The 25,375-nt window shown below is 40.2% G+C and overlaps 3 protein-coding genes, 1 long non-coding RNA gene and 2 other non-coding genes across 7 annotated transcripts; 3 read left to right on the top strand and 3 right to left on the bottom strand.

Annotated features, from left to right (window-relative positions):
• Positions 1 to 297: 297 nt before the first annotated feature.
• Positions 298 to 812, bottom strand: LOC110190315 (uncharacterized). The gene has a single exon (XM_020960703.2). The coding sequence runs from the start codon at positions 785 to 787 to the stop codon at positions 341 to 343; it is 447 nt and encodes a 148-aa protein (XP_020816362.2). The 5' UTR covers positions 788 to 812; the 3' UTR covers positions 298 to 340.
• A 6,526-nt stretch (positions 813 to 7,338) lies between these two features.
• On the top strand, positions 7,339 to 9,922 carry LOC110190159 (uncharacterized). 2 transcript variants are annotated; one of them, XM_020960494.2, is made up of 2 exons: positions 7,339 to 8,711; positions 8,762 to 9,922. In XM_020960494.2, exons 1-2 carry the CDS (start codon positions 8,529 to 8,531, stop codon positions 9,785 to 9,787), a joined length of 1,209 nt encoding a protein of 402 aa, XP_020816153.2. In that variant the 5' UTR covers positions 7,339 to 8,528; the 3' UTR covers positions 9,788 to 9,922. The 2 variants fall into 2 exon arrangements, with proteins under 2 accessions (XP_020816153.2, XP_086691678.1); XM_086835552.1 differs by having other exon boundaries at positions 8,765 to 9,922.
• A 592-nt stretch (positions 9,923 to 10,514) lies between these two features.
• LOC110190228 (uncharacterized) lies at positions 10,515 to 11,667 on the top strand. Its single transcript, XM_020960588.2, has one exon. The coding sequence runs from the start codon at positions 10,699 to 10,701 to the stop codon at positions 11,584 to 11,586; it is 888 nt and encodes a 295-aa protein (XP_020816247.2). The 5' UTR covers positions 10,515 to 10,698; the 3' UTR covers positions 11,587 to 11,667.
• A 5,285-nt stretch (positions 11,668 to 16,952) lies between these two features.
• On the top strand, positions 16,953 to 17,024 carry TRNAE-CUC (transfer RNA glutamic acid (anticodon CUC)). The gene has a single exon. It is a non-coding gene; the product is annotated as a tRNA-Glu (tRNA).
• A 12-nt stretch (positions 17,025 to 17,036) lies between these two features.
• On the bottom strand, positions 17,037 to 25,375 carry LOC147644990 (uncharacterized). The gene is made up of 2 exons (XR_015272266.1): positions 24,100 to 25,375; positions 17,037 to 24,023 (listed from the first exon to the last, which is right to left on the bottom strand). It is a non-coding gene; the product is annotated as an uncharacterized LOC147644990 (long non-coding RNA).
• Positions 21,266 to 21,348, bottom strand: TRNAL-CAG (transfer RNA leucine (anticodon CAG)). The gene has a single exon. It is a non-coding gene; the product is annotated as a tRNA-Leu (tRNA).

Here is a 25,375-nt window from a genome sequence, read left to right on the forward strand (position 1 = left end):
TGCTCACTCATTGTCAAAGCTGCTGCTGCGCTTCGGAGCCCCTCCCAACTGCAAATTCCATCCTCCGCCATCCACTGACTCTCCTCCGAGCCATTCGTTAGGCTCTGACAGACAGTCAGAGCCTACCGTTTGGTAAGCAGCCTTCGGCCGGCATCAGCCCAAGATTTGCTGTCGTATAGATTTGGCTTGTTGATGGAGCATGCCTAATACCATGGTCATGGATCGCGAGGAGCCAACGAGCAGGCGCGCAATTAAACGCAGATGCATCTGCAGATGTGCCCGAACCCCGAACAGTACTTTCGGCCGTAACAATCAACTTTTATTGCTCAAATGCTTAGCTCTAGCCAAAGTAGGCGGAGTAGTACTGGGGCGTGGCCCCGTAAGCGGACACCGGTTCCGGTGCGGTGACGATCTTAGCGAATGTCGCTGGGCGGACGAATCCTACGGCTCCGGCCGGATAGTAGGCAATGGTGGGAGTCACCGGGATGGCCGGAACTGCAGCAGGGACCGGAGCCGGAGGTGGAGGTGAAGCTGGAGCGGCATTGGGTCGCGGCGTCAACTCCTCAGCGGCGTCGTCGAGATCCTCCTGCGCCTCGCTGTTCGCAACCAGGCGAGCCGGCTTCGGCTGATCCGCCGGCAGTCTAAACTGTCTAGTTGGCTTGTAGCCGGCTGCCGGGTAGGAAGCCACCAGCCGGTGTTGCCTTTGGGGCAGGCCCACCTCCGCCCGCACCAGGCCGAGCAGAAAGAGACCGGCGAGCAGACAGACAACCGTATAGCCGAGTGCCATTGCGTTGACTACATGGCGCTGGGGCGGTGGGTCCGGAATTTATACGATCCGCTTAAAATGCGAGTTGTGTGGCCATCCGAAAGCCAGGCTGACATTGACCCCAAAAGCAAAGCAAAAACAAAGGCTGAAGTTCGGAGCAATCACCTGATGCACTTGCGGAGCAATGCAATAGCCGCCACATCAATATGCAGCCAATGTTCTAATGTCGCCTCTCGAATTACACACATGGGCATTTTCCAGTGGTCAGTGGATCACGCAGATGGTGGCAGCAGTTTAGTCACGTCCCGATCGAAGCCGTAAATTAAGCCATTTGCGAAGGGGAGTAAGGGCACCTGGCATAATTTATTGGGTCAGTCCATACGGCCTGCCCTGGAAAATTGCTTAGATCGTTTGGACCGCCGCGGCTGCTCGCTAATCAATACAAAGCGCCTCAATTTGGACTCTTGCCGGGGGATACATCCACGTATATGTATAAATGTGCCATAAGTTAGGCTCTGCGCCAGCGAACGACGATGGGAAATACTCCATGGCCCCAGGCGAAATGGCTGCACAAGTTAGCAATATTAACAGCAATTTCAATAAAAATGCAGCAACTAATTGATATAATCAATTTATTAAATTACATTTCCCACTGTTTCCCGTCACCCGTTTCGACTCTACGCTCTCCTGCCGCGTATCGGCATTTACGAGTGGACAAGTGGAAACGGTACACTGAAAATAGTTCAGACTCGGAAAATATATTAATTAATCTGTGTGTGAGATTTATTGTATCTGAAGATAAGGTGTGTAAATATACCTTGAAATTTTTGAACACAAGCTAACATTTTAAACTTTAAGTAATGCCAAATTTATTCAAGAAACTTTTTTCTGTTAGCAATTAATCCATTAGATGTCTCTTTATAAACTACCGCTTTTTATAAAAATCCTGTATCCTGAGATAATAATGGCGTTTTGTAGAGTTGATTATTTAGTTTTAATTTAATTTTAATAATTTATAATTTTTAATAATTTAGGCATATTTGCATTTTAACTTAAACTCAGTGATAAATATTAATATTTACAATGTATTAAAGTAATGGAACTAAATTCATGAAACTACATTTGAGTTAGAAATTTGATTATTAATACCTAAAACACTCGGACAAGGTGAATTTGTGAAATTATGCTGAAAATATTGAAAATAGTGGCAAAGGACTAATGAGGTGGGTAGGTAGTAAGGTACATGGGTACATAGGTACATAGATAGGTAGGTCTACCTTTTGTAGTCTGGATTCACACAGACGGACGGGCGGAAAGAACGGCATTAGCTAAATCGTCTCGGCTGGTGATGCTAAATATATGTAATATATTTAGGGGGTCGAATTTGCCTCAAGCTTATTTGTACCTTAGGAATTCCGGGTATAACAACTGACTTTTTCTGATTTTTCTAGATTGCCAATTGGAATATTACGTATAGGAATTTCTTATACCAACTTAATTTAATATCATAATACTTGATAACTGCATCTTCAAGAAATACCTTATTTGGTAAGAAAATTGGTACATCCAACCAAAGATTATATGCCAAATCGATTTACCCGTTGATGCTGATCAATATTTTTTATGAAAAGACTTCTTCCCTGATTGGGAAATTTAAATTAAAGAATTATTATTTGGTGAGTCAATAAAACTTCTCCATTTAAGCATTTTTGAAATTGTATACTTTTCTACCGTATTTTTTATGTGTAGCACATGAGTAAACAAGAAAGTAAGCCGAAGTTTATATCATTTCATTTCATTCACCTATATCATATGATACATATTATATTTGCAGTTTTATATTCACAGATTTGCATTTATGCTTCACATCTAACGATCGTTTGTATGACACCTATATGATATAATCGTCCGATTTTCATAAAATTTGACACAAAATTTAAAACTGATATAAAATGGCTATATCTCAAATTTGACGTTAATCTGCTGAAAACTGAAAACGTAATAATTTTTAATTGTATTAATTTTTCGATCGTTCCTATGGGAGCTATATGATATAGTTGTCCGATTTTCATAAAATTTTACATAAAATGGTAGAATAATAAAAAATGGCTATATCTTAAATTTGCTATATGTTAAATTTAAATTCTGTTGAAAACTGAAAATGCTATAATTTTTTTTGTAAAAATTTTCCGATGATTCCTATGGCAGCTAAATGATATAGTCGTCCGATCCGGCCCGTTCCGACATATATACGAGTGAGAGTATATAGAAGGCTAACTACAAAGTTTCTTTCAGATAGCTTCAACACTGAGAAACTAGTTTGCGTAGAAACGGACAGACGGACAGACGGATATGGCTAGATCGACTCGGCTTTTGATTCTGATCAAGAATATATATACTTTATATAGTTGGAGGTGCCCCTTTACTGCGTTGCAAACTTCTGACTGAAATTATAATACCCTGCAAGGGTATAAAAAGAGTTTATTTTTCCTCAAATTGAGTTAATTTTCGCTCTCCTCAATTCCCTCTGTGCATAAATAATTTTTTGCCAGAGCAACTGCGTTTGGGCCGAGAAAGGAAGCAGGGAATGCAGCTTCAGCATCATTAGCATTGGAGCCGGTAGCCCAAACGGGGACCAACTGTTTTAGAGGTTGATTACCGTTTTGCCTTTGTTTATTGGCCAAACTAGCATCCAATCTACTGTCAAGAATTGGTTTTCCGTGGCATTGTCTGAAGTTGGAGCTCGTGCTAGAGCTGTAGCTGGAATTGGAGGTGCGTAATTGCGTCAAATTCTAATCTGGTTCGCATGCAGCTATCTGGCGCTCATTTGCACAAATCGAGGCTGCCGCCCATGTCTGCGGCTATTCTCGAAACTACAGCGGTGTCCACATCCATATCCATGCTGAAAACTGGGCGTCATATTTCAATGGCAATCGGAGGCCGCTCCAGAGTCGTGGCAGGCGTTGCTGCTTCCAGCTCCAGAGTCGTGGCAGGCGTTGCTGCTTCCAGCTCCTGCCCAAGCTCATCCGCGGGATTTGTGTGGACTCTGACTCTCGGAATTGATGCGACCGGTGCACTCACAATTAATATTCGCGCAGGCCAAGGAGACGGTAGTTGATAGTTGGTGGCTGGAAGCTAGCCATGAGATTTCCTTGTGCCCGCCCGGTTTGCAGGAGCTGCCTCGTGATTTATTTTCGCTTTTAGTGCGTTTTATTTTATTATTTATAATTTATGCAGCCTCAATTTTTACATATACTATGAATGTATGTATGTATGTATGTATGAATATGCACTGCATACACACATTGCAATTGGCGCGTGGGACTCGATAAAGTGGCTAAGAGTTATGCCTTTGCACTGTAAGTAGTGTGAGTAGGGTATACTTGTGTTTACTACTGTACTCTGCCGATCACTACTGGTGATCATCACCGCAACTCCCTGATTGACTTCCATTGTACTGCTTGTCACGTTCCTGGCTAACGCCGATCTGCTGACTCAATATCCCTCCGCACCTGGACAAGAAGTGACAGAAATAGACAAAGGCGGCGTTAACGGCAATTGCGCGCTAATTATCGCCTTATGCGCGTCTCCGGGATGCGGAGCAGCTGCTGCTAAAGTCGGAGCCAGTGTATTGGGGCTGGACCTGGGGTCTTTTGCAGACATTCCTGGCGGGCGTGAATCAAATTCCCTGCATCATGGCGACGATGATGGTGATGAACTACCGCCTTTTGCCTGCAATTCAACTGGTAACTACTTCATTTGGAGTCGACTATGGACAGGTGTTGGCGGGGTCGCGATTTGATTTATGGCGGGGAGAATAAAAAGTGCTGCGCACACTTCTCCGGCCGTGAGTTGCAGGAATGCGGCTCACTCATTAGCCAGACAATGCGTTGGTATTTGGGTCCGTCATGGTAACTAACGGCGAGGGCTGACACGGAAGCGTGTGGCTCAGGATAATTGCATTTGAATGGGCTGAGGGCTCCGTCTCCATCTGAGCTTTCTGCAACTACATTTCCATCTCTGGATGCACAATCAAATGCCCAAAAAATAGGAGAGAGGTAAAATAGGACTACATGAATACTTGGGCTGATGTAAGGTGTCAGTTATTCTCATTGGCAACTGTCAGTACGATAATACCACACATGTACCAGCTTGGATCTTGAGCCCAATCCCGATCTCGATCGCCAAGAAAGGTCTCATGTTCCGAAACAAGCCTGAGACACGCAGCTTTTCAATTAGTTCGCATGCAACGGAAGGCGGGGAAGCGGATTGACTGGAACTCGCAGGTACATAATACTATTGTAGAAAGAATTACCACAGCCAGTGGAATTGTGCACCACATACTTGAAGAAATAGTTGCCTTGGTCGACACGCCACAAGCTCTGAAGCTCTTGCTTCAGGCGAAAAAAAGGTGATATGCCTTTTCTGAGAGAGTGGCTCCCAGAGTGGGCCAGACCTAATTAGCCACTTGACAGGAGGTCAATAGAGCGTGGACAAACCTGCCTGCCACGTGCCCTTTTCCGGCGGCGTGTTAACTCAAGTGTTGCCACCGTCCCCGAGGGTTGTCACTTGAGACCACAGGCATCATGCGGAGCCATTGTCACTGCCTGGATTCGTACTATCCCAGTTTTAAGCTCAGCTTGCTTTGGTTAATTTTCTGGTTGTTTATTTCCTTTTTTCCTGGAGTACATATATATAAAATTAAATTGTTACAAATATTTTCAAAATTAAAACGTAAGCTTTTGATTAAAATTGGATTATTATTTCATTAAGAGGTTTAAATACAAACTTGGAGACCTAAGACATGCCGAGATTAACCCATTTCTTCCTAAATAACGATGTAACCCATGAAGGCAGTAGGCAACAGGATAACAATTAACAATTGGCCCCTTACATGAACTTTTTCGAGTCCAAAGATTTCAATTTGGAAAGTTTCAATTTGTTTTATTTGGTTTCACATTATTGTCATTTGGTCGACCGGACTTGAAATTTGATCGCAACTTGTTGACCGTTACCTGAGCTAAAACTGGATTTGAAGAAAGCTTGCCGCCAAACTTTGCTGTCCTGCCCACTTGGTGTCACGAACTTGCCTATTCATTTTGGTGAAAACCAACAAGGAGAAATGCCTGTGTAAAATGTGTTAATAGCGCATCTAAAACTTAGAAAAGATAGACCACCAAGAGAAATCCCTTAACGAAGTTCTATACTTTCATTTTAGATCCGAGGCTATCAATAATAATTCGAGATCTTTCTAATCTATGTGATTATGGAATATCGATTTTTTTTATTCCTTTCGTGTATCTGTATCATTTCAAAATAGGGTACAAGACTGGTTTTTACTCTTATTAATATATATATTATATGTAAATATAATCTACCAAATTTGGTAATGCTTATTTGTTACATCAAAATTTTTTTGTCATTTTGTAAAATTTTCTTTCTTTTTATTATACCCTTGCAGGGTATTATAATTTCAGTCAGAAGTTTGCAACGCAGTGAAGGAGGCACCTCCGACTATATAAAGTATATATATTCTTGATCAGGATCAACAGCCGAGTCGATCAAGCCATGCCCGTCTGTCCGTTTCTACGGAAACTAGTCTCTCAGTTTTTAAGCTATCTGAATGAAACTTTGCAGTTAGTCTTCTATATACTCTCACTCGTATTTATGTCGGAACGGGCCGGATCTGACGACTATATCATATAACTGCCATAGGAAGAAAAATTATGACATTTTTAGTTTTCAACAGAATTTGATCAAATTTAAGATATAGCCATTTTATATTAATCTACAATTTTGTGTTAAATTTTATGAAAATTGGACGACTATGTATATCATATAGCTCCCATAGGAACGATCGAGAAATTAATTTAATTAAAAAGTATAACATTTTCAGTTTTAAACAGATTTTCATTAAATTTGATACAGAGCCATTTTATAAGAAATAAAAGAAATTAATAAAATGAAAGATTATAACTTCTTCAGTTTTCACCAGATTTTCATCAAATATCAGATATAGCCATTTTATTTTAATCTACAATTTTGAGTAAAGTTATAAAAAACGGGACTACTATATCACATAGCTGCCACAGGAACGATCAAAAAATGAATATAATTAAAAATTATAACGTTTTCAGTTTTCAGCAGATTTTCATTAAATTTGAGATATAGCCATTTTATATCAGTCTTAAATTTTGTGTCACATTTTATATATACGACTATATCACATAGGTGCCATACAAACGATCGTTAGATGTGGAGCAAAAATGCTAATCTGTGAATGTAAAACTGAAAATATAATATGTATGTGTGAATGAAATGAAAGCAGGTATCACTTCATTGTTTTTTAAAATTACTATATATATTTTATATTGTATGGATTCCTAGTCATCGAAGTTCTATCTGCAAGGGTATATAAACTTCGGCGTGCCGAAGTTAGCTTCCTTTCTTGTTTTTATCATTATTTTTTTTACCCTTGCAGGGTATTATGATTTTAGTCAGAAGTTTGCAACGCACTGAAGGAGGCACCTCCGACCAAATATCTTCTTTTCAAATATTGTCATTCTTATCTTTTTTTCAGTCAGTATCTCTGACCTTCGCCAAGACTCCAATAGATGTCCGAAGTTTAAAGTACTATATGGCTAATAGGATTCTTCTACTGGATATTAAATGCGGTTTCTATGAATTGTGTTTAGAAATGCGATGACACGCGGAATGTGGGGCAGGCAAAAACTAATGATGTTAAATGTCTTGGAAGAAAAATTATTTATAATAGCTGTTTTAATAAAATTTTTCCTGTTTTTTTATCAATGAGCCATTGAATTTATCAATTTATTATAAACATTCTCAAAGTTTTTCTTAATTTTAAAGTTAAATAATTTAACCGACCTCTATTAATTTATTCTATACAAAATTTAAACAATATTATTTTTATTAAAATTGTTTAGTGGCAAGCCGTATTCGAGTTTACCGTTGAAGGACTGGTTTTAAAGATATATGTTCCAAAAGAATCATTCCTTTGACTATGTCCTAATTCTTTAATTCACAAAATACTTTGCGTACAGCTATAGCGATGACAATTAATGGAAATAGATAAGATGAAAATTAACAATATCCCTCTTATGCAAAAGTTCAGCATAGTCCTTATAAGTCAATGTGTCTTGAAATATCCTTCGTAGATAATGACCTACATACATATATCTGATTCTTTTTGAGCACAACAGACTAACTCGATATATAGGTTAGGCAAGAAGAAGACCGTTAAGTGCCGAAGAGCGGTAGAGAAATGCGAAACGTTTTCATCACAGGTAACAATTGCAGGAAAGGAGAAGGGGAGAAGTTGGCCACCGGCAAGTGGCACTTATCTCGAATACGCCAAGTATGAAGAAAATGAAGCACCGGAGAAAACGCTGCGTATTTAATGGACTGTAATTACTTCTTGCTGAAGAGATGCTTACCTCTTGTCTTCTGCAGAAAATAAAGGGCTGACTTTGCGAGTGCAAAATTTACGACGTGTTTACGATGGCACAAATTATTGGTTGTGCTAATGCGATGCAGCAACGCGAACTTAATTAAACTAACTAAGCTCCCGGGTCGGCTATCACGATCTCAGACACACCACAATCACGGCCCACCGACGGGGGCTGGGAGAGAGCAAAGAGCCCTGGGTTCGAGCTTGTGATCTAAGCAATATATCAGTTATATTTCGGAGCTGATTTTGGTACGCACGATCGTTGTTAATAAATACTAAATTGTCTGTATAATGGAAATGAAAAGTGAACTGCCTACCGACGATGCCTCCGTGGAGTTAGATGGCGACGGCCCGAGGGGGGATGCGAAGCCATCAGAAAGTCTGCTCACCCTGAAGCCGACCTGGAGCGAAATGACTTTGACTGGTTCCTCTGATCTTTGCTCAGATGCCATCCACCTTGATTTTTTAGTGGAGGTTAGTACACAACTTTCCAGAGATCGCTAATCTGTAATCACGCTCCTCAGAAGGGTTGGATCGACTACGACTCTCTCGATCAGAAAGCTGTGGATGAGACGGGCGACTGTTCGAGATGCTTAACTAGTGCTTCAGATCTGGGGGGAATCGCGGAAATAGTCAATGAAATGCGAAATGAGTTTATCGGCAAGTTGAGCACAAATGTCAAGGGCCTTAAGAGAATCCTGAAAAAGGATAATGAGCTTCGTTTACGAAAGAGCATGACGAAGCCAGGAGAAGGTCAGTCAGTTTTTCGGGAGCAGGGTGTTGAGCCCAAGAATGTCTCTGACGTTGAGTTGGAGGTTCCTAAATTCATGAACGACGAAGAAACCCCTAAAGAGGAACTTTCAACCGAAGACGACAATCGAGTTGATGATCAGCTCATAGGCGACATTAAAGAATTTGCTAGCGATGTTGGGAGGAATCCTGATAGTGTGGACCGTAATAGTGAGCTCGCGGCTAAGATTATTTCAGAGGTTGAGTTAAAGATTCCTAATCTCATGAACGACAAGGAAAGTCCTGAAGAGGAACTTTCAACTGAAGTCGGCCATCGAGATGATGAGATTATTAAGCTAATAGGCGACATTAACCAATTTACCACCGAAGTTGAGAAGGATCCCGATAGTGTGGACTGGTCGAATTTTCGATCTAACCTACTTAAAATTCACAGGCACTATGTACAAAATCCAGAGACTAAATCGCAATTCCATGTTGAAGTGCCTTCTTCTGACATCAGCGTGCCTGTATACGACCTTAAAAGTCAGTCTAAGTATCTGCGCAGAAAGGTTCAAAGCCTCGAATCTAAGATCCTCAACCTGGACGAAACCTTAGAAGAGTTTTCTGAAAATTTTAGACGTAGTCTCGTCAGCAAGGAGAGTGTGGAACACGAAATGGTGACCCTTTCGGTAATGCGGGATAGAATCGGGCATAGGCTTAGCGAGTTGGAGAATGAATTTCGTTGGGCCCGGAGACAACTATTTATGGCGGCTAAAGACGAAGACAAAAATAAGCAGCGGGCTCATTCCTTCCACAACTGAATGCACCACGAATTCCAAGTCTTTTGTGGTGTAAATCCAAAGTACATCAGCAAATATATATTGCTAAAAAGGCATGCTCCATTTATTTTTAATTAAATTAGCAATAAAAAGTATTTTCGTTTCGATATCATAAAATTGTAGTCATATATATAAAGATATATGTGACCTCGCAGGATGTTATAGTTTTAGTCTTGATCAGCATCAACAGTCAATTTGATCTAGTCATGTCAAGTCAAAGGACACGAGAAATTGTAAGTAACTTAGTGCAAGAACTTACAGAAATATTTTCTGTATTTCAAATTTGGTAGCTTATCTTATAGCATCACCAGTCAAGTCGATTTAGCTATGTATTTCCTTCTCTCTATTTGTACATCCGTTTATGAAACATATCTCATAGATTATAAGAGCCTAAGCTACCGTATTCGCTGACAACATTCTGATCAGCTACATAATTTTGCTTTGGTCACACCGACTGCCTTACCTATAAATGAAAATTAAAACTAACCGTAACCGTAAAATAGTAAAATATATATATGTAAACACATTTTTTATGCGGCGTATATTTGAAGCTATCTATCTATAATAAAACTTTGCACTCTCCTCGTATATAAGTCGAAACGGGCCGGATTGGACGACTATATCATGTAACTGTCATTGGAACGATTGCAACATTTTTAGAAAAAAATATGATTACTTTTTAGTTTTCAACCGATTGTTAAATTTGAGATTTAGCCATTTTGTTTTATTCTACTGAAAATAAAGTATGCTATGGGGGAAGTGCCAATTTCGATACCAGTTAGGAGTACAACCTCCCAAATTTCCGGAATTGTAGGTCCTCTTGAGGGATGTACCCATCGCCAAGACCCGATCCGTGATCTGTCTCTGGAAGGTTACTAGACAAAAGGCGGAGAATGAACAGCGAAACATGCGACACCAAGGAAAGGGTCTTACGACTGTTGCAAGAGTCTGTCCCATTGACGGCGGGCAGTGAATCGATAACCTGGCTGACCCCGAAAAATTCCTTGCCCTTCTGGAGCCGGCGATTAAGCTCCAACCTGGAGGGCAGCCAGCGGTATCGCGGCAGTAATCGGTATCGAGAGTTCGACGTAGAGATACCGGATCGGGTATGGTCCCTTTGGGGTGGGCTGCATCCAAAGGCGCCTATATTCGACAAAAGGTTGCAGGGCCGTCAGGCTCTAGGTTGCTGCGTGGTGGCGTGCTGCGTGGCCAGCACTTTCTGCCACCTTGGCCACTGGAGCGGGAAGCTGCTCGACGCGATCGTACTTAATGGGGATCGCTACTACCGCGCTAGTGTGGAGAAGAGCCAACAATGGGAGCTGCCCCTGGGTGTGGACGACATGTGTGCCCAGTGCGACTTTCAGGACCTTCGCTACCTGGTGCAGATGGAGCTCGTGGCCTTCGGGTACATGTACAGTGACCCAGCCAGTGCTACCATGAGCTTGCTCGAGGGCTTCAAATACTTCTTCACACGCTATCAATCTGGCGTGCTGCAGTGCGAGGATAGGTACTACGCCTTTGGATATAGCTCGAGTCTCGACGGCGGCTACTTCTTTTTTGATTGCTACGCATGGGGCAAGCCTCTTTTTCCCGATAATATGGGTGCCTCCTACGTTCTTTTGATTAAACATCTTCAGGGGCTGCTCTACTGCGTTGTGGGAACGCTCAACGTGCGGCGCCGAAATGTTGAGTTCCGGATATATAACGTGGATTTAGCTCAACTTCCCCCCAGTGACCCCCAAAAAACAAAGAGGACTTCGCTAAAAAGACAAACAGCCTAGATGTCAATGAAAAGAAGCTTTTACTCTTGCGGGGCATCATCATTTCGAGCACAAATATATTCCGAATCCACCTAAATAAAACCTTGTCTGAATGAACTTGATGATAAAAGAAGGCTAGTGGGAATAGTGTAATCTACGACAGGGCCGTTCTGAGTAGCTCAAACTAAACGGCCTAGATACTTGTCAGCCACAGGATGATCAACCAAACTAAGAACTGATATGAGGTAGATTTTCTCTAGCAGTTAAATCTATAAGATTCCTGATCTGATGGTGAAAGTAAAAGGAAACAATGTTGACGATACTTTCCGAATTTTCCCAAGAGATCTGGAGTTTCCTGTTCACCTGTTTCCTTCATCTTTGGGCCTACTTTGACCAGCAAAGTTTCAATCTTCTGAGATTATTCTTCTCCAACCATTTCTTTACAGATGTGAGATCTGTTCGCTAAATCAGAAATGTTTTTTTAGGGGATAGTGCTACAGGGGATCTACACTTCAATTTGAGAGCCTCTAGCTCGCTATTACGACGTCAGGCAATAAAGGTCGATGGCAAAAGTCTAAGGGTGTAATCTAAGGTTTCCCTATTTTCCGCAACGGCAATTATTCCGTTTGTAAGACATCCTCCTTGTTGAAAGGATAAAAGGATATAAACAGCACATTAAATATCTATTATATATATTTTTAGAAATGTTTACAAATAACTGCATGGTATTGATTGATGTATCCCTCATCCGAAAGAGACATAACCTACTCTCCTTTCCATTCGCCTTTGTTATACTTTTGTAATTAGCCAGGTTTGCAAAGCTTCGCCCGTGTCATTTCCCTTAATTCACCAAAAACCGACGGTCCACTCCACCACCCAAGGCAGCTACAAAAAGTGCGCAGCTGCAGTCACTTTGAACTTTTTTGTGCAAATTTCACTTTTTTATCTTTTCCTCCTACTGTACTATATATGTAGAAATATACATATTTGAGATTTCGGGCAAGAAACTCCTTGCAGGAGAAATGCCTATGAGGACGGAGGTGCGACTGATCAACGACCTCGAACTTCGGTTGCTGCGCACCTTGGAGGCTTTAAGGGATTTGTTGCACAATCGTCTAACGGACGCATTAGGTGCAGCACCTTCGGAGATTAAGTTTTGGCATTGTGAGGAAAATCGCATGCGATTTCGCCCTTTTGTGCATGTACAATAAAAATCAATAAGGTTCTCCATGGCTCCCAGAAAATGAGGGAGAGTGGGAGAGGGAGAGAGAGAGAAAGAGAGCTGGTGGCGCACAACCACAAGTTCAACCCGGCCATAAAAACTGCAGCAGCGAAGTTCGTGGATACTGCATTCACTAACACTCGCACTGGCGAGAGAGAACGGGAACACGTGAACGCCATCTGGAATGAGCTTCTGCGTCCGCTAAGCTCTCCACATTGACTCTCCGCTGCTGGCACGCTGGCTGCGGCGACTTCGCCGCGGCGCTCTCGAAATCTAAATTTCAAGTTCGTCTCTCAGGCAGTCCGTCCTGGCAGAGTTTCGGTCAACCTCACCTCCTCATCTTCCTGTCCTCCCGCGCATCGGCGGTTAATTTCTGCATCTATTCGCAGGACGGCGCAGCGAGCGAGCGAAGAGCCACAACGAAGCAATAAATAAAGCTGCAGTGCACCGCAGAGGGACGTTCCCGAGCCCTTGCTCTGGTTGAAAATGAAACCGGATTTCTTTTTGGTCGCTTTTCCCCGCCACGCCACACCGGGCTTCGTTTTGTTGCCCTCTTTAGAAGTTTAAAGTTGTCTCGTGCTGCGGAGCTGCCTCACTGCTTTTTTTTGCATTTGACTGAGTTTTTGGAATGCAGTTTGTTTTATTTCGCCCCCACTGTGGGTCTGGACGCCCTGTTCTCTCTTCTTGCTTTGCTGCACTGTAGTGTTTGCCTTCGTGCCTCCTCTTCGCCTGATTCACAGTTTCCGTGTAATGCCTTGCATATTTGCCTAGGGAACAGGTTTTACTTTTATTAATGTGTTTTTATGCTCTTATTTTGAACTTTGTGTGTTTGGAAAAAGCGAACAACAGAATCTTTTGTTTTGGTTTTGAAACGGAACTCGTTTCTGAGTCAGTTGGTTGCTTGCCAGAGCGGCACGCCTCGCGGGGAGAAGCGACACCTCCCCAACTCCTTTAAACATCTTTTGGGTATAGAGGAGCGCGTATTTAGTTATACAATAGTTATAAAAATGAAAATATCAGGGTATTGTAATTTAACTCACAAGTTATACAAGTCGTAACGGGCCGGATCGGGGACTATATCATTTAGCTGCCATTGTATAATTCTAGAATTGTTCTTGTTTTAACATATATTTATCTTGTTTGAGATATAGCAAAGATTAAGATTATTAATTTAAGAATTTTCGTTTCACTCTTATATGATGCCATCGAAACTATCGTTAAATATAGAGGAAACTTTAAATATAATATGTATACGAGAATGTAATAAAAGTAGGCATAACTTAAAACACAAATATAAATTATTTATATTGTATTAATTATTAATGATCGAATTGCAATCTGCAATGGTATATAATGGTATACAAAGTTCGGCGTGGCGAAATAAGCTTCCTTTCTTGTTTTATATTTTAATTTTAAAGGGTAGTTATGTCTTGAGAAAATGTTAAAGTTTTAGAAATGGGAAAAAATATGAACTTTATCTTAAGTTGCACAGTTTATAATTGCTTGTGTAATTTCTGTACAATTTTGTCTGAAAACATTGAACCTTTGCTGTTTTTTCTATATATATAATACAGAAGATAAAATTTGGAACATTATTATAAAATCGTAAAAAAAACTATCTCTGGTTTTATGCATATTTATATGTATGTTGAAAATCTTACATATCAATTTCTCATTTTGTATTTGAAGTTTTAGCTTTACAGTATTATATTAAGGGTTGTAGCCCTACAAATATATACTCTCTACAATAGAAACAAATGAATTGAACATTTTTATTCTGATATGTAACTCCAAAACTGAGGAGTTCCCGTAGCTAGAATCAGCTCTTGATGCTGATCAAGAACCATAGAAAACCATATAACAGATTTTTATCAAATTTAGGATATTATTATATTATTATTCTAAAATGTTGTTTAAAACTTAATACAAATCGGACTACTATATCATATGGCTGCCATACAAATGATCGTTAGATATGGAGGAAAATCCAAAACTGTAAATGTAAAACTGTAAATTTAATATGTACAGGTTAAAGAAATGAAAGCAGGCATTTATTGTTTTTTAACATGTATGTAAATATTGTACTAATTCCTAGTCATCCAAGTTCTATCTGCAAGGGTATATAAACTTCGGCGTGCCGAAGTTAGCTTCCTTTCTTGTTTTAGAGCTCAGAGTTAATTGAGAACACATGTATATAAATATACATATTATATATACATCGTTATTAACATACATATGTATATATTTTTGCGATTTTAAAAAAAATTTTATAAATCTATCAGAATTGAATTACCTTATCCTGTAGGTGACATCAGATAGATGGGTCAATTTATATAAGAGCCTATCATAATGTGAAAAATTAATATTTAAAAATCCAATCAAAATTTTACCATACTTATCAGTTTAGCAAGAGAAAAATATGAATAATACCTTAAATTTTGACATCGCTTAAAAAAAAGCTATAAATAAGAAAAACATGATTTATCAAGATGTTGAAACGATTAGGGTCTAACTTCTACAACACACTGATTATAATATTTTACGTTGCATTTTATTAGATCCTCTTTAAAAGTTTATATATGTACGTTGGAAACTTTAATTTCAGGGTACAAAACATTTTTAATTCTTTAATGGTGATAATAAATATTTTTTGAGTTTGGTTAGTTCAAAACTATGCCCAAAGATTAAAATAAAAGTTTGTCCTACCACAATTTGTTCACCTTTTTGGATTTTTTTTATTTCATTATATATTAATTGATTAGTTGAATAAAATGTGACATAACCTTAATTAGTTTTGTAATCTCTTGCATCTAGTATTGATAGTTCCCAAAGCCTAGATGCTTATCCAAAATTGTGGCAGAATAGCAGCGTCTAATTAGAAGCGGAAATGCCTGTAAAATTGTTATTGATTCGTTGTCTACGACAAAATGACAGAGCAGAAACTTTAGCGGCTTTTGGCGACAACATCGTTGGGTAATTAAAATTAATTTTCGTAAAATCTCAACCCCGTCGAACAGTGAACATCAGCGTCAGCGAAGACTGCCAGCGTTTCCAAGTCAACTCTAGTAGCTGCCGTCGTGGTCTGTACTCGGTCGGCGGCAGAGAAATCTAGTTTTCCCCGTTCGGCCGGCAATGATAAATGGTGTCTGGTTAGCGCAGCGCCAAAAGAGAAACAAGTTCACCTGCCAGGAGACGGACCCGAAGCCCTCTCCAGCCAGCAGTCTTCCGCGGGAGCGGAGGAACGGTCCAGTCCAGTACGCGACGTGTTGTATTTCAATTAGACCTCAGTCGTCCTCGCTTGCAATTAGCAACAAAGTATCTGGCAATGCATGTTTTCGCTATTATCATTTAAATTTATGTTATGGTCCTGCACACGTATTATGTGATTGCTGTTCTCCGCCAATGGCGATCTTTGGGCCTGGCAAGGAGTGCCTGGCGGTCTGTCTGTCCTGTGCCAGTCGTCAGTTCGGATCGGGCTCAAATTAGCCTGGCCGGAATTGCTGCCTAACGAAGCTAATTTCTGGTGGAAAAGCTGCGGGTGCCTGCGGCAATTGGTAATAGATTAGCTTGCTAACTCCGGCCAAACAATGCCTTGTGCTAATCCTCCCCTTTGCTGCTTCTGCTGCTGGAGCTGCTGCAGGTGCCCCACTCCCACATCCACTTCCACTTCCACTCCCATTGGCCCCCACGACGACTGCTCTTTTAATAAATGAAAATGTTTTTAATTAATATCCTTTAATATGTCGAGAGGCACTGCGAGCGCCTCTTGAAAGTCAACCCCTGTAAGGTGCGCATATCCGCACTCCCACCTCGCTCCAATCCCTATATGGCCATCCCTTATGTTCTGCTGAAATATGCATTGCATATGCATGGATGCACATATGTATGTAAGCATGCAAATATGTGCATTTTTTTCATGTACATAAGTTAAGTCCACGGGCTACAATTTCATATTTCATACGCACAATAAAATTGTTCCGTCGAAGCAAGAGCCGAAATACGTACACGAGTGGCCCTGTGATCAGCTCGTGCCTTTTTCTATAACAACGCAACGGGCAGCGTGGTGCCCGGATCACCCTGTGCTAAGTTTCTATTTTTAGAACAACCATATAACTCGGTCTGAGCAACGTCATGTGTTGATAGTTTAGCAATCGTTGCATATCCATCCCATATTGTCTAGTGGTTAGGATACCCGGCTCTCACCCGGGAGGCCCGGGTTCAATTCCCGGTATGGGAAACTGAGAAGTTCTTTTTTTATATTTTATTATTATGTGTTTTATTTTCATTATTTAATTTTTATTTTATTTTAGTTTTAAATTGAAAATGTTTAAGTAACTTTATTTTTGTTTATTTTGTATAATATACTATTAGTTATTTATACTTAATCATAAGAGCTAAATATTATATTCTTTCCCCCCGTTCTTCTTCTGCAAATGGTCATTATTTTGATGCATTGCACTTGCATCAATGACCGTTTCGTCCCTAATGAGAGTTTCCATACTCTTTTCCAGCTTTGTGTGGATATCTGTCCATTTGTCCGCATGCCCCTCAGCCTATCTGCCTCTCTGCGCGTGTCTGATGAATGGTTTCCCGAATGAGCTCCATCATCAGAGTTTCGATGGACATCGGCACTGGGAATCGCCATGATATCAGCCGGAGTTGGGTAGTGGGGCTGTTGACAGGCACGGCGGCTGCCATTACCATTGCCACTGATTGCCTCAGCAGCAGTGTGGCTGAAATAACTTGAAATGCATTAATAAACAATATTAATTGTAGTAAGCCTATTGAAATACATGTTATGTGTGTATTCTCCGCCCTTCCATTGCATCTCTGTTCTATGTCTTTCGGAGAAACCGCAAACTTCAGCCCCGAAATGACCATTCATTTGCAATTTTAATCGGGAAGCGGGGGGAGGAGGGGGCGCTTTCGATATTATTTAAAAATGAGCAGCTCTCTTGTTGCGGATATTGCACCTGACTGTACGCGCAGGATGTGTGCATGCTGTACACACTCGTCCCCGGGACGTGCATCCCAAATGGGTAATCGTCTGTGTGCGGTTGGATTGCTGACAATACATCGAACGACATCCATCCCTCCCACAAACAGCAACCAATGCGCACCATCCCAGCGCCCCATATCACCTGACAGAGGGTTGTCAGGTGCAGCTGACAAGCGGCTTTCAACTTCATTAGGCGTCTGCCTGGACGTTCGCCCTGACGGATGGAGGGGGGGTTCAGGATCTGCCTGCTCGAAGGATCAGATGCCGGCCATCATGAGAAGCACTCGCCCACAACCCTTATGGGTGCACTTAAGGCTGAGGCTGTGGACCAGGCCGTGGTCTGTTGCATCGCTTGTTTCGGCTTTGCAAATGGATGAGTCGTGGGGGTGGCGCATTTGCATTTTTATGCTTGTTCCATACATATAAACATCACTGTGGATATGTGCACAAAAGCATTGAAGTTCTCCTCTATCCAGCTCTCTCGCAACTCGAGCTACCTTTTTTAACTCCATGAAAATCGATAGCTACCAAATATGAAATGGACTCTATTGCTTCCATTGTTTGTGTTTGCTTTTTTGGGCCCATCCAGCCTAGTTCCTTACGCAAACCCAAGTAACGTTAGCTTCCTCAAAAGCGCGATAGAAGGTGGCAGTAAAGGAGGTGAATTGGTTTTAGGGCGAAGTACACTTTTATTTTTGGTAATTCAAATACAAATGTATTTACACAGCGAACAAATATATTCGCATTCAAACTTATTTCAGTTGATATTCTTTTTGTTGTTAAACAATATTCCTTAAATAGTCTTATTACAAATCTAGCAAGCCGAAAAATACTGCCAATGAAATCAGTTTATAGTACAATTATAACAGCAACTAATTAATCATTTTTTAATATTTCTATAAACTAGTCTCAGTTTTGAAGATACCTGATCTGATCTGATCTGATCTGATATGAACGATCGAAAAATTTGTAGTTTCCAGTTTTTAAAAGATTTTTATTAAATTTAAAATAGAGTCATTTTGTATTATTCTAGAATTTCGTTTTTAATTTTATGAAAATCTGACTACTTTATTATATAGCTAACTTTGTTAGTTTAGATATTGGCTTTTTATAATATTCTTAAATTTATTATTTAATTTTATATGTATGCATGTATGTAGCTACCATAGAAAACATCGTTAAATGTAAACGAATATGTCTAAGTGTGAATGCAAAACTGTAACTGTACAACTGTTAATATAATATTTATAAGTGACTGTAATGAAAGTAGGTATTACTTCATTTGTTTTTTAAGAGAAATATATATAATATATAATGTATTAATTATTTGCAATCGGCAAGGGTAGTAAGGAAGTAAGTTTCCACTCTTGTTTTTCTCCTTTTTTTTTTTTTTTTAAATTTTGAATGAAAATGCATGCTGAAGACATAACCCGTACATGAATAGAAGAGAATAATGTCAAATTAACCTCAATCTGAAATATATGGAGAAATAAAATTATTATTGAAGCTTCACAGCACCTTAAATTTACCTAAAAACCAAATTGTTTTGCACTTTTTGGTTGAAACGACTCGAAAACAACAAATAAAAAGGATTCGAGTACAGCTCATCGAAAATACTGTCAAATTGTGTAATTAAACTAGTTTCTAACACGGCATGTGGGTAGAAGTCACTAGTTTCTAGGCTTGAAAATATGCAGCGTATTGTCGAAAATAAAACCTACTAAATTTATTTTGGACTCGGATATATTTTTTTCCCGCCAAGTTAAAAATGAATAAATAATATATTTTAGCTGAAGCTGTTCAATATAAGAACAATTTCACTCAGACAAATAAAAAAAGAAACGAAAATAGGAAAAGAAAACAATCAAATCCTGTTAATTGAATATTTTGTAAGCAGAGTGTTGTATTGGAGGTGAGGCGAAAAATTAATTGAATATTCAGATATAGAAAATGACTAGAACTGGGTACTTTACTATACTAACACCAATTAAAAGAAATCTTTTGCTTACATATTTCTCTTAAGCCAATATTCTTTAAAAGTACGTAGTAAGTATGAAAGTAAGTTAGTAAACTTTTCCCTTTTATTTATATTTTGCTTATTATGATCGAACAATCCTAAGCTGCGATTCAAATTTTTTGTGTATGTATTAAAAGTATTTGCCATTATCGGTGTTGTTTTTTTCTTCTCACTGATATCATTGATATTACATTTTTAAATGCCTAAAATTTGAAAAAAATCATACTTATGTGAAATAATATTAATTTTGTAATATTCATCGGTTCTTCGAAAATTTCTTTTTAGAGCAATTGATAATTTGAAAGGACTTAAAAAAAGATCCCAAAAGTCCTGCCTTAGATGCGTTCTAAAGGAAAGTATGACTGGGGGAATGACTTAGAAAGGGTTTTTGTATAAAGACATGACTCTCATAGTCTTTTTGATATTACAGGTGCACCCCTCATGGTCGGGAATTCCTGCGCTTGTGATCCTTACTTAACAGAAATTTATGTCCGAACGGAGTATCCAGAGGGACTGAAAATTTGGCGGGTTATTCAGCCGCCGATAATCCAATTAAGGGGTCACATTATCCATTAGCTATCAGGCACTGTTCATCGAAAGGCAATGCGATTGCAGCCAATTTATTTCGTTGCTCGTCTGCAGCTGTGTCGGCGGTGGGAATGGCAATAGGTGCTCCCGACTAACGAACAATTAATTGAATATAACATTCAATTATTTTCGAAAAAGGATTGAAACAACAAACAAAGATCTGGTGCGGGCCAGGCGAAGGTGCGGGCCCGCTGCTGGCCGTAAACCGCATTGCATAAACATGCGAGTCCATGTAGTACATAGCTGGGTGCATGTACTTATATACCAGGCTCTGAATATATATGTACATATACGTATAAATATATATGTGCATATGGTCCACCATGTCCATGGTGTTCCTCCCACTCCCACGCCCCCTCGCACTCCCAATGCTCTGACCTGTACATGACGCACTTGAAGCCCACTCCAGCCCAGTCCAGCCCACTGTCCTCCCATTTCCTGGCCGTGTCGGGCGCGTCGCAGTGTCTGTTGTTGGATGTCTCTGTCGCACTCCCACCATCGGTCCGGAGGGGGAGGCCGGCCGGCGTATTAATGAAAATTTCGTACATCGAGAGCTCGCATCATTAAAAAAGAAAAACGCGAAATTCGCATATGTGAAACTTGGTGGGGATTTTTAAGGGTTGCAAATTGTTTGCGAAATAAAAGCATTCGAAAATGTTGTATAAAAATCAATTTGGTCTGTTGGCTTTTTTTGCAGTAAGTGGTAACAATGCAAGTGTACATAAGGGCAGCAAATAACAGCGACTGTATGTACACGGCCTTTTTCGCATGTAAAATTTATTTTTGTTTCATTATTTCTGATGGTGGCGCGAGGCTGTGTGCTAAAAATACATTAACCACGTCAAAATAAAAAACAAAAACAGGAAAAAATTCTTGTCAGAAGTGGGATTCGAACCCACGCCTACAGAGTAGACTGCGACCTGAACGCAGCGCCTTAGACCACTCGGCCATCCTGACTCTTATTCGCTGCATGTCCAATAGTCACTGAACCAAGTCTCGATCAATCAAAGTTCTTGGGCCCCTCAGGGAAGGCACTACGCCCCTGAACCAGCATTACGTTTAAATATATACTAAAGAAAACAAATAAATATAGCTAAGCATATTCGTGCAAGGGGGTAGGATGTTTGGACGATAAATTAAAGGCGTTATATTTATATACACCAATGCTCGATATAATCCAAACTAATTCGATTAGTAGTAGTTGCATTTTATTCAAGTTAAAATATGCGCTAAGCAATTACATAATTCAGGAAAAAAAAAAAAACAGTATAATGCTGGAATTTAACTTTAGATTTTATGTTTATAAATATTACATGGAATACAAATACGAAAGAATGTGTCAGCCAATCAGTTGACGATTTCCCTAGTTGCAATTAGCCAATGAGCGGACTTTCTGTTCGTTAATGCGGGTTATCATGTCCTGTCCATAGCGAATATAATTAAGAATATTTATTCAATTAATGTGCTCACAATGATTGGATACATAGTGAAATATGTATTGCGACATACTGCGGCTGGGCGCGAATCCGTAGAAATATATAAATTTGCGACAAAATATTTATACTCTCTCCACCTCTGATAAATCAGCCCTGCAACATTCAATTATTGCGTAGGCACGTTGGCCACTGTATAAGTACTGGCAATTTATGTACCCATAGATTGTGGGCAATGTGTGAATTTATGACCATCGAACAAGACCCTAGAGTGGTGGGACCCATCTTTCGGTGTTGTCAATAACCTTTAAAAAAGGGACGGATAGAAAAAAAAAGTAAACAGCAAATAATTTTATAATAATTTTTATTTTATTAATTATGGAAATATGAAAGACGAAATAGCGGTGCGATTCAATACGATCAACATAATATAAGAATGTATCCAGCGCAAGAAAGTGTCAACCAGCCAGCTTAAAATTTGGAAGATCAAGAATATATGTATATATATACATATACATATATACATAATAGACAAGATAGCAAAATAATAAAAACCTTCTTGATTTTGTATAGTCTGTAAGTTAGTCTCATTTTCTGCAGCACACTGTAACTATTATATTATTTATTTAAGATGCAAAATCAAACTTTGGAGTGCCGAAATTAGCTTCCCTTGTTTTATACCCTTGCAGGGTATTATAATTCCAGCGAGAAGTTTGCGGTGAAGGAGACTTTTTCGACCCTATACAGAATATATATTCTTGATCAGCATCAACAGCCGAATCGATTTAGCCAAATCCGTTTTTCCGCCCGCCTGCCCGTTGAAACGCAAGCTAGTCTCTCAGTTAGTTTCCATATACATATTTCCAATCGAATGTAGGTCGGAACGGTCCAGTTCGGACCACTATATCATATAGCTTTCATGAAACGATTGAGAAATTAATACAATTAAAAATTTAAACTTTTTCCGTTTTCTGCATATTTTTGCAAAATATATATATTTCCATTTATATTTTTCTAGAATTTCGATTTTAATTTTATGAAAATCGGACGACTATATCAAATAGATGCTATAAAAATGTTAATTAAATATAGAGGAAAATGCAACACTATGAACGTAAAACTGTAACGTTAAAACTGTAATGAATGTAATAATATGTAACATAAATCGATCTAGACATGCCCGTCTGTCCGTTTCTACGCAAACTAGTCTCTTAGTTTTGAAGCTATCTGATATATAGATAAAGATATAGAGGAAAATGCAAAACTGTAAATATAATACGTATAGGTGAATGAAACAAAAGAAGCCATTACCATATTGTTCTATTTGCAAGGGTGTACAAACGTCGGCGTGCCTTAGGCCTCCATTCTTGGTTTAGTATAAAAAAGCGGTTATTGGATAAGTAAAAAGAACAAGTACCCTTATGAAAGGATATACATATGTAAGTATCTGTCTAGAAAAATGACGAATTGACTCCACTGCTTTCCTTTCTGCTCACCAGGCTCCCTCCCATGTGACAACTAATTTCCCATTTGGAATCGAGTACATATGTAGCTTGGGGGCTCAGCAGCTCATTTGGACCGATGTCTGGTGTGGGCTACGCAAAATGATAATGAAATCGCATAAAACTCTATAAAAAACGGTGAACAAAAGCTGCACTGGCCGTGGTCCGAGAGGCGAGAAAATAATGCGTGGCTGCTGCTGCATGCGTGCGGTTGGCACGCCCCTTCAGAGGTGGGTGGCTTTTGCAATTTGGTTGGTCCGCGGGTCGGAATACAGGCAGGCGAAAAAAACCGAATAAAAAAAAATTAATAATAAATTGTATTATAATTTCTTTTTTTCGCTGGTCTGGGTGGGATGCAGCTGAAAGTCCCCCGCACGTGTCCCGGTTCACAGTGTCGCTAGCCAGGTGCAGTTCGACGGGATTCAGATTCGCCGCATGAAAAAGTAATGAGTGCGCTTTTTGTGAGTCGACGGACGACGCATCTAAAAAGGAATAAAAAACCAGGCAGCGAATGAAATGGCAGGCGAAGGGGCAGTAGGAGATTCACGGCCCGAATGCCGCCGCACAAGGGGTGGTAGTGGTAGGCAGCCTGTGGGGCAGGGCTGCATTACGGCACTGCTGCCGTTGGTGCAGTTGGCGCCGCAGTCGCAGTCAGCGCAGGCGGCCGTTGCTGTTGCTGTTGCTATTGTTGCCGCTGCTGATTATGTTGATGACGGTGCGCAAACAACAAAATAATCGAATAAATTATCATGTAAAAAAGAGAAATAACATACCAAATTCAATCGACACGCACTGGGAAAGGCCAGAAGGTGCGACAAGCAGGGGGCCGTGGGCGGTGGGTGGCGCTGTGTTGTCTGAATTCCACATTAATGTGGCTGCTAATTATTCACGGGCCCGGACGGAGCTGCTGCCCCAAACTCCGACCCACATTTGCGGCTGGGCGCTCTCGCAATGAGTTTTTTCTGGCCGCAGTTGGTGTTGCCGGGGCAGCGGCAAATGCGGCAGCGCGTCGTGTCGGGGCAAAATCAGTTTCGAAAATGCTTTGTCAACAGCAACACACATTCAAAATTTTCGGTTTAGTCGCATAAGTTTTATTTTGCCTGATTTAGTACCACATTACAACTTTGGCTCGCCACTTGATTCTGTGTTGGAAAATTCTCCTGATTTTCGGTCCAGCGGGGAAGTCCCTAAACATGAGTGAGTGAGTGATTGAGTAAATGAGTGCGTGCGTGGATGCCTCGGGCCCAGCATGCGAGTGAGTACCTGCGCCTGCCTAAGCCTAAGCGCACCAGATTAAGCATACGCCGGGTGTGACCAGCCCCAAATAATCAGCGGTCGGTCCCTGGGGAAGCCTGCGACTGTGTTGATTCGTGTGCGCGTGTGTGTTGTGTTTTGATGTAAATTATGCAAATACTACCCCTATTACAGCCCTAAACCGCAGAGCCCCCCTCCACCCCCTGCCCTATTTCTCTAACGCTGGCGTCGACGTCGAGGCCGCTGTTGTTGGTGCATTTGCTATTCCGTGGTTTTGTTGTTGTCGCTAGTTAGCTGCTCTGGCCGATGCATGTGATTAACAAAATTAGTTTAGAAAACTCTGCTCTCGCGTTCGAAACAAACAAAAATGTGTTCGCTTATTTCGATAATGAAAACAAAAAAAATATTAACTACAAATTAATAGCATTTCACTTTTAAGACCGCAAACCCAAGGATATGTGTTCGAATTCAAAGAGCTCAGTGCCGAAGACATTAGCTATGGTTTGCTGCGGTTTATTACCTCATAACTCCTTAAACTATAATAATTTTATAACACAATTAGTACTCTATTGTGAGTTCACACAAACAAAACAAAAAACCCAATAAGGGTGCAATGTGTCAAGTTTATTGTGTGGAAAAATAAGCCATTCGTTTTTTCCTATAGCCTAATGTTACTTATACTACAGTGCCATCATGCTTAATTGGATATTTATATATACAGGGTTACTATTTAGTTCGGTCTCATGTTCATTGCCAATTCCTTAAGTATTGCAATAAACAATGCAGGTTGGGCAA

This window comes from Drosophila serrata, unplaced genomic scaffold (genome assembly GCF_035046125.1).
Source record: "Drosophila serrata isolate PLE 108 unplaced genomic scaffold, ASM3504612v1 contig_37, whole genome shotgun sequence".
NCBI classification, from domain to species: Eukaryota; Metazoa; Arthropoda; class Insecta; order Diptera; family Drosophilidae; genus Drosophila; species Drosophila serrata.